Here is a 9,019-nt window from a genome sequence, read left to right on the forward strand (position 1 = left end):
ATTCATCTCGATTGCTCGCAGACAGGCGGAGGTGATTCTACGTTGCCCCACAATGCTGTGGTAACTTTGAACGCCTTATCTCGAAAGTTCGCTACCAGCTTTAAAGTTAGCACGGCTGATAGCGGCGGGCATTCTCTTCGACGACCACCGAGCACGCCTGTTGCTACGCCGCCGCCGAGTAATTCAGTCCACTGGGGGGCGCAGGTCAGGCCAAAAAACCGTTTTCTTTTCGAAGAACTCGCCGTCTTCCTCGCTGCCTGGACTGCCGTCACCGCTGCGTGACAATATAGTATAGGTATATGGTTCTGTGAACGCTACTTCCTTTCGTGGGTCCGTGGTAACGTGCAGTTTCTGGATGACGTCCACTTCGGGGTGCCCTGCTGTCTTCAAACCTTTTCTCGCACTCAACCAGGTAAGGTTCAGGGCGGCGCGGCGCTGGAACAGTGGGAGGTGGCGCTGCCCAGCGGCAGCCTGGGAAACTGCAGGAGGCGCTAGTCGCCATCGCCAAATTGTCGGCGGAAGCTACTGGACTCCTGGACTGAGGACCGCGCCCACGATTCGCTCCAGTCTCCCTTTACACACTGAATGTTTATTCTCTCTCTCGGGACCTGCGCTGCCGCCATTGTTCTTCACAATAGTCGCAACCCGTCTTTTTCGGCAATGACGTCACTATTTTGAATCGACTGGCGGGAAGAATTTTAAATCCAACTTTTTTTTTCCGGCGAGAGATGCGTCTTTTACTGCAGGGAACACATACTGCAGTACACACAAATGCTAGATAATAATTTTTTTTCACCGAGGACAACGATTTGATATCAGTATCCCTTTAACAGCGCTTGTGCTACCATAACTCGATGGCGCGAAATATACGAGTACATTAAAGGGGCTGTGGAGGGGGTTCTAATAAAGTTGCGGCATGCCTGGGATATTGAAGCACGCCGCTTCACGAATAGTGTCCAGCAAAGATTTTTTAAATGCGCTTTTTAGAAGCTGAGTTATATGTAGTTAAAATTTGAATTTCAGCGTCTTCGCGCCTTTCCCTCTCCTCTCGTCACTTTTTGCACGCTGGAAGGTAGGCGCTCCTTCGCCGACCCCCCCCCCCCCCCCCCCCCCCCCCCCCGGGAGAGGAGCTTCTCGACCCGCCGGAGCTAAGCGGCTTATTGGCCGCGGCCACGGTAGCTGCCTGACGTCCGAAAGAATCTAACCAATGGCCGCCTCTCACCTTGTCTACGCAGATTCGGGGGACGGAGGAGGGCGCGAGCGTGAAAAAGTCGCCGGGAAGGGCTCGCCAACTTTGACCCGTGATTATGGGTCGTCTGCTGTATGTAGAAGAGTATTATTTGGCTCCGGTTTTCATGGCAACACAGTGCAGTGATTAAGTGAGTTAATGTGCTCACCTCGGAAGGCGTTTTAGAGCCCCTTTAAACGCTGTGCCAGTCACACACCCCATGTGTGATGGACACTGCATACTTACCGAGCGTCTTAAATGAAGCGCTTGGATTGTAGTTACCCTGGAGGTGTGACACAGGCAGGAGAAGGAAGGCGTTTCCCAACCACATCTTGTAGGTTAGGAAAGGTGAAGACACAGAAATGTCTGGCTGGTTTATTTGCCGCAGTACTCTGACAAGATGTTTTAATTTGTTCACACGCAGAAGAAAAACAATACCAGCACCGCCAATAACCTAACGCTCGATATCTCGGGCCAGTCGCGACTGTGTTTTGATGATACGAACTCCTTGTTGTCTCTTCTTGGAACCTGAAAGGAAGAAGACCACATGTTTCCTTCGTGAGAAGTCAGTTAGCTGCGGGCATAATAGTTTCGGCTTGCTAAGTAGCCCGCGAATGTAGTGTGCTTTGCGCACACCTGTTTTCGACATAGAAGTGTCATATCAATGTTCGAGAAGTGTGTTGCGTTAGCTTAAGCGCCATTCTTCAGTCGCTTACTTGCTATCCCTTAATTTATACATTCATCGGCTCTCCTCGCTCTGTTACCTGCCAGGAGAAAATTCTGGACAAGGTAATTTGTCAACGAGAAGTTGTTTATGAATGCAATGTTTTTTCATATATCGTGAAATTCCACCATAACAATCAAAATATCCCTAGATCTCCACTGGGCGGGCTTGCGTGTTTTTGCGATTAACTTTGTTTCTGTCGTCAAACATGGAATTCTGTTTGAAAAAATGGCTCTCAAAACATCCGTCTCTCACGGAAAAAGAATTCCGATTCGTATTAATTCCATGCAAAACTAGACATCCCACACTTTGAGCATTTGCTACTGCTGCAAATGCCGTTCTTATTTATTTATATCTTAAATATTATGCTACTCTGTAAGGCTCTTTTGGTCTGAAAGAGAGCGCAAGATATTAATGGATATATAACATGCTGAGACAGGAAGTTTTACGGTATGTAAGCTTCGATTACTATGATTGATTTTACATGAAATAAGAGGCGCCAGTAAAATGCGAAATCGCGCATAGATCCCTATCCCCCCCCCCCCCCCCCTTGGGGGGTATGTGCCACTCCAACAGAGGACAACAAGATCACCTGGTGGCCTAAATCAATGCGGAACACTCCACACTGCGGCATCTCTCAGAGCCCATGAGTCACTTCTGGAAGTTAAAAATCATATACCATGGTACCAAATCTACAAACGTGAGAAAAAAAAACATATGAAGTTACGCGTATTTCTTTTGATCAGCATGATCATATTTATTATCATTACGGCAAAATCCGTCGAAAAACAGATGCCTCCGGCCTCCCATTCCTTTTCAGCGAATGTCCAAAGGCTTGCGTTCATGCGGACAGCAGTTCTTTACAGCGTTAACAGGAATCAACGGCAGATAGATACCAGAGAAGATGAAATTATTTGCAGCACAAACCAGAACAAGGAGCGAAGGGAAGGGTCAATCCACTGACCCACGCTTTGATAAGATAAATTGTCATCTAGCAGAAAAGAGAACCTTTTGTCGAAGCGCAGCTCAGCGCACTGAGGACTTCCTCCCACTCCTTGTTCAAGTTTGGTCTAACAGCCGTCATTCATACGCGCATGAGCAGCGGCGTGTACGCACTTCAGGCGTGGTAGGCGAGCAGGAACACGGCGTAGATGAGGAAGACGACGCGGTCCACGCCCTGGGCAACCAGAAACCACTCCTGGCGAGTGATGATGTCCTGCTTGTCCAGCGGAGAGGTGGCGTCCGCCAGCTGCTCGTGGTCGGCGGCGCGCGGCGCCGGCAGAGGGCATAGGAAGAGAACGCGGCCCACGACGCCCCCTAGCGTCGAGACCAGGAAGTCGGGAGGGCGGAACACCATGGGGCTCTTGACTATGTTGAGGACCAGCACCGAGATGAGCGTTGCCACGGCCACCGCAACACATGTGGTGCCCAGGTACTGGACTGTATGGAGCGGAACACAGCACAGGAGGAGTAAAGAAATAAAAGAACGCATATAGTTGGTGCTACCTGAATTTTCTCCTTCCCCCTATGTCGATGAATTAACAGCGATAACATTGCTTAACCTCCCCCTCCTCCACAATGAGCCAACACCAAGGTTAATCGACCACAAACCTGGAACACGTGACCAAAGATTGACCGTTCCTATTGGCCGGAAGGTGAGCACAGTAATGCTGTGCTCTCAATGATCTGACGGTCTTTATGATCCTTGAGTGCTGGCGTCGTCGTTTTCTGTAGGGACATTAGTACTTACTATCAGGCTCTAAAGCTACTTTAGATTTATCAGGATCTCCTCTATAGAGTCACTGCAGTAAATAAAACTGTAAGAGACGATAACGATAGTCGGTAATGCGTAATTTGAGCGCAGCTCTGCACACGCCACCTGTCACCGTTGGGAGGTGGCTGCTGGCCACCCTCCGGGATCATCCCGTTTCAGCCTCTTCTGTTTGTCCTCTGCTCTCCTCCGCTCTCGCAGTAGTAGGTGGCGTTTCGCTCTTCTACAACCTGCCAACGCACCTTCTGTCACGCGCCGTAACACGACACCTGTCAGGTGCCGTGTTACGCCGACGACGGCGACTGCGACGCGGAACGCAGTTGCGGGCGCTTAAGAGCTCAAAAAGCCACAGGAACCAACGGATGGAATTTATTCACTGAGTGAATCATTTAATTAAACGCAAGTTTGTAAACGCAAGAGGACAATGCAAATGTGCTCTATATTCATTGCCTCAAAATCACCCGCAATGTTGGGCTTATAACCTCTGCTTGAGCCACTCCCAGAGTAAGCTTAGGGAATGGCGATGGGCAAGGAGGTACAGGTCCCTTAATGCAACTGCAATCGCAAAAAAAAAAAAAAGGTGGGAGGTAAGCGCTGTTCTTAAATCGAAAATTTTTCGCTGAGGGGACAGAAGCGTCGTCTCTTCCGATCTTAAGTCCGCCTTTGTCCCTGTGAACTGTAGAGATAAGGCACAGGTGACAGAGTAGCCATAGAGTGTTTTACTGGGTGATCATTAGCTTCGTAGTCGCCTCTATCAGGCCAAGTTTGTGACAAGGAGTCTGCAGCAAAACTTAAAGCAAAAGTCCCTGCCTGCTTGCCCATGCATGTATTACTAGGCAGACCACGTGACTCACTGATGCGAGGCGTGTGGACGGAGTCGCCCAGGTCGTGCATCAGGTTCTGCACGATCAGCAGGATGATGATGATGCTGGCGCAGCCGAGCGTCACCTTCTTGCCCGACGAAGGCGGCAGCCAGAATATGAACAGTGTGAGCATGGACACCGCCACGCAGGGCATCACCACGGTGAAGCGGTATCCGGGCGAGTTCCGCTTCAGGAACAGCGTGAAGCGCAGGACCGGGTCTGAACCCTGCTCTGGGTGCGGGAACTCCGTCGTGTCCATCGACTCGAAGTAGCCCGTCCAGTCCGGGTGGTGCTCGTCGAAGACCTTCTTCGCCAGCTTGCCTGAAGACGCGGGTGTGGGTGAGACGAGATGCGATATGAGGGGCGGAGATAATACATAGATCGTATCAGTGAGTAAGTACTGCTTCGATGGGTAAACCACGGGCGGGATCATGAGATTTTTGTGGGTTGGTGCCAAGTCAAATAAATAAACAAAAATCCGTGACCGGTATTCGATCCCCCTGCGGCGCGAACCGAGCAGTTTCGCTGGCCACTGCGTGAGAGCTCTATAGGCTACTGCCGTAGCCGAACACGCCTCGAGTTGTTGTTGCCTCGAGTTAAAACTACCCCATTCTCGCGCTGGCCATTCGTCAATTAATACTGCTATCAAACTAACATTTGCGATTTCAGCTATGAGGCGGTAGTGACAGAGATGTGTGCTGCAGGCGTTGGCGTGGACAACGCTGTGGAAGAACCGTGGCACTAGAGCAATACGCGTTGGCGTTGACAACATTGCTGAAGAAACGCGGCACTTTCGCATAGATCGCCGGCGTACTTTGGGTACATTGGCACTGACGATTAAAAAGTTGAAGACGCGCACATCTGGCTTCCTGAGTCAGTGGACACCTCAATCGCGCCGTTAAGTACGTTGAGGTGGTGTCCACCTAACAATGCTAAACAGCCAACCATTTTTTTTGTCGCTCCTTTGTATCTGTGCGGCAGCGGGTGACGCTTGCAAGTCGCTGTTCTATACATTTCGTACCTTTAATGACAGTTCTGATTATTTCCTAGTCAATTCAATTTTCTGCATTTTAAGGTACATTACTTTGATTTATATGACGGTTAGCACAATTCTTGCGCTCTCCTATTGCGTCACCAGTACTCAGTCTTGTCTTGCCCGTCTCTACTGTAGTAGTAATAGTAAGCGGTTTTATTAGAAATAATAATAAACAAGGAAGGAAAAGAATTTTGCTAGCCCCGGCATCTGCCATCGATACTGAAGCACTTGAGCTGGGGCAGCGAAAGTAAAGCATAGCAGGCAGAATGAAGAAATGAAATGAAAGAGGTGAGGGGACAGGAAGAAAGGATCACTCTCTACTATAGGTGTGTAATGTTGTTATCTGCTCAATAACAATAATAACAGCTAGAGACAAGCAGTTAGAAGTGTTTCGTTGCCGTAGCTGCTCCTAATCTCATCGCAGTGCCGTACCTTTTCCGCCAAAGAAATGGCCTCGCAAACAATACTGCTTCCACGCAACTCCCTGAGCCTTCCTTCTTCAGATTTTGCTGTAAAGGTTGGATTCAAAACGAACTTCCATCTGCACTTTAAAAGCCACTCCGACTGGATATGGTGGATTGTGAAGGGAACATTTAAACCCCTCTACTGTGGGTATGTAAATTTTGCCATCATTATCCCCTTTACTATCCCCCATATCCAGTCGGCGGAGCTTCCAAAGTACAGAGGGAATTGCTTTATGAATCCAAGGTTTAGAGCAAAATCTGAAGGAGGAAGGCTCAGGGAGTGACGTGGAGTCAGTAATCTTTGCGAGACCGTTTCTTCGGCAGGAAACGTGTGTAACTATACCATGAGATGAGCAGCAGCTACAGCAACGAAACACTTATAACTGCTTGTCTCTAGCTGTTATTACTGTTATTGAGCAAATAACAACATTGTTAAGTGTTGTCGCGGATCCTCTGATGTGCTTTCGAACGTTGCGTTAATCGACAGTCAGCATTTTAAGTACATGTTCATATGTACTTTATATTTTATGTCTATGTGTACACCGTTTCATCAGGAGAAATCCCTGCAAATGTATTAAAGTTTTGCCTGCTCCGAACTAAAGATGGGAGTCGAGGCCTTCTCAGGCTCCATGCCTTTTGCCTCGTCTTCCACTTTCAACTGAAAGGAAATAAAATGGTCTGAATCTGAATCTGAAAAAGTGGGTGGAGTCATCTATCAGGAACTAACAACTTTGCAATATAACTGTCTCCATTTTTCAGGAAGATGCAAGACGCCGCCTACTGGTTGAAAAACCGAGCCGCTGAGGTCACTTCGCTACAGGTTTTGGAGTACTTATGCAGCCTTATTGTTCCTTTTTTTTTTCAGGCAAGGTCAATAACTGAAGAAGACGGCATTCTTCAAGCATAGACCCGCGCGCTGCCTCGGACGTAACCTGCTTTTAAATAGCAAAGTCATCAGTGCAGAGGCTTAGTGAAACCACCACCAGACTCTTATTTTAAGGCGTTGCTCTCTACCACGACCCCTGACAGCCTGACCCGAGACCTTACATTATAACACCGCGTGACCCTTGGCGAAGAAAGAGGTCGCGAACATCGAACGGTGTACACGCGTACCGATGAGCTTGACCTTGTAGCCGTGCGCCCAGGAAGAGACGTTCATGTAGCAGCGGTGCTCGTCGTACGGGTAGTCGCGAAGGTCCATCTCGCAGCGCAGGCCGAAGATGACCAGCGGGCACCACACCACGTTGCCGTGGTGGTCAGCCTTGACGGCCGAGAAGAGGCGCACCCCGTACGCGTTGTAGCTCTCGTGCACAGACAGCGTCGGCGTCCACACCTCGCCGTCACCGAATGTCACCTCTGTCATGTCGTCGTACTCGCTCGGAGTCCAGGAGAGGCCTTCGTCGATCCAGTGCTGGGGGAAGAGCACCGACAGATGAATCAATCGGTCCAGGGTGGAAAAGGTGGTGGATCGTTCACGAAACAGTCGCGCAGCAACAGACATGGAACACTGGAGATACTCTGACACCAAGGCGCTCTTCAGTGTATTTCTACTGTCTCTGTTACCAGCAACTGTCCTTTGTTTGCTGGTGCGCATGTGACTTATGAACGACAAACCAACAGGCTCAAGTTTCCCCCTTGGTGAAAGTTGTGGAAAGGCAAAACCTTCAATGAACTACTATCTACGTTAAGGTCTGATCAGACCTGTCTGATCGGATTTGGGCGAGAGCGGGATGCGATCAGATGTCATGTGCGACGTCATAGAGTCATGGACGAGTGCAGTTCCCCTAAAATGCTTGCTAGTGGCGAGAGATGTGTCACGGGCTTCGCCCATTTTGTTGGTGCTCCAGAAAGCACAGCTCACATAAACGGTGGCTGTAATCTTAATTACAAAGGCAAATGAAAACTCAAAAGAAAAAGATGTAATGGTTCACGTCGATTTTGAACGACAGTTTACTCGCCGCTGGTAAAAAGTCATAATGACTACTTTGTCAGAAAGCGAATACTCAGTGGTTCAGAGCGCAGCGACTCTTTTATACCGTCTCAGTCATTAATGTATTCGACAGGTTCATTGACTTCCTTTTATTGGAATGAAATGATACCAAAGAAAGACACACTCACGATAATGTCGGGAAAGATTATTTTATTTCAATTAAGTTATGCATTATCTAGACAATGTACAAGTTTTGCTAACTTTAGCTCATTGACTTACAATGTATATCGTACCCAGCAATTCTGAACAAAAAGCATTTTTGAGCGGGAAACCGTTTAGGAACGCAATTTTTGCATATAATGTAAGATTTTACTATACCAATCAATATATCCGCAGATCACCAGACGGAAGTCATGTATATTTTTTCCTATTCACTTTTTTTGCGATCGGCAAAAGCGTTCCCCATTGGTATTCTACGGCAGTCTTAACTGTTCGATGGGAAAAGACTTTGCTACATATCAGAATAATGGGCCATTACCTTCAAAATTCTCATCACAGTGTGTTACAATATTTAAGTTTCCACAATTTTTGCCCTAGAAAGCTGGACTTGTACTTAAATGCAGCGATGAAATTGCAGGGTATTGAAATTTGTCTTACCATGCAGACGAATGCCGATATTGACATGTAGTCCCAGCGAGGAGTCTGAAAACAAGAACAAAGTTTCAGTAAGCTGTAAATAGGCAGGACTTACTGCAGAACTTGCTCAATAAAATAAAACGAATGGCATGCGTATGCTACTTTTGAGAACATTCGTAATTACGTTAGTAATGTTCATAACTCAAAAGGAGTAATTGAGATGCGACGATTATTTTTGTATCTTTAACCAACTAATTCTGACGTAAACCGAACTTTTGCATTAGTGTATTTTTAGCAGTGAGCCCTGGGGAAACACACTTGGCATTCTATTTTCTTAGTGGGCGTGTCCGGCTGAATCTAGCGTAAC

General features: G+C 47.9%; 1 protein-coding gene across 2 annotated transcripts in view; it reads right to left on the bottom strand.

Annotated features, from left to right (window-relative positions):
- Positions 1–206: 206 nt before the first annotated feature.
- Positions 207–9,019, bottom strand: part of LOC144107842 (neuronal acetylcholine receptor subunit beta-2-like) — a 29,096-nt gene continuing 20,283 nt past the window's right edge. Inside the window, exons 3-7 of one of the 2 annotated variants that reach the window (XM_077641055.1) lie at positions 8,674–8,718; positions 7,200–7,497; positions 4,578–4,907; positions 3,069–3,392; positions 207–1,756 (exon numbers count right to left, since the gene is read on the bottom strand). In XM_077641055.1, the coding sequence (XP_077497181.1) occupies positions 3,070–3,392; positions 4,578–4,907; positions 7,200–7,497; positions 8,674–8,718 (996 nt within the window). In that variant the 3' untranslated portion in view covers positions 207–1,756; position 3,069. The remainder of the gene's footprint in view (positions 1,757–3,068; positions 3,393–4,577; positions 4,908–7,199; positions 7,498–8,673; positions 8,719–9,019) is intronic. The other variant, XM_077641056.1, reaches the window with a different exon arrangement.

The sequence above is a fragment of the Amblyomma americanum genome, chromosome 10 (assembly GCF_052857255.1).
Source record: "Amblyomma americanum isolate KBUSLIRL-KWMA chromosome 10, ASM5285725v1, whole genome shotgun sequence".
Classification (NCBI taxonomy): domain Eukaryota; kingdom Metazoa; phylum Arthropoda; class Arachnida; order Ixodida; family Ixodidae; genus Amblyomma; species Amblyomma americanum.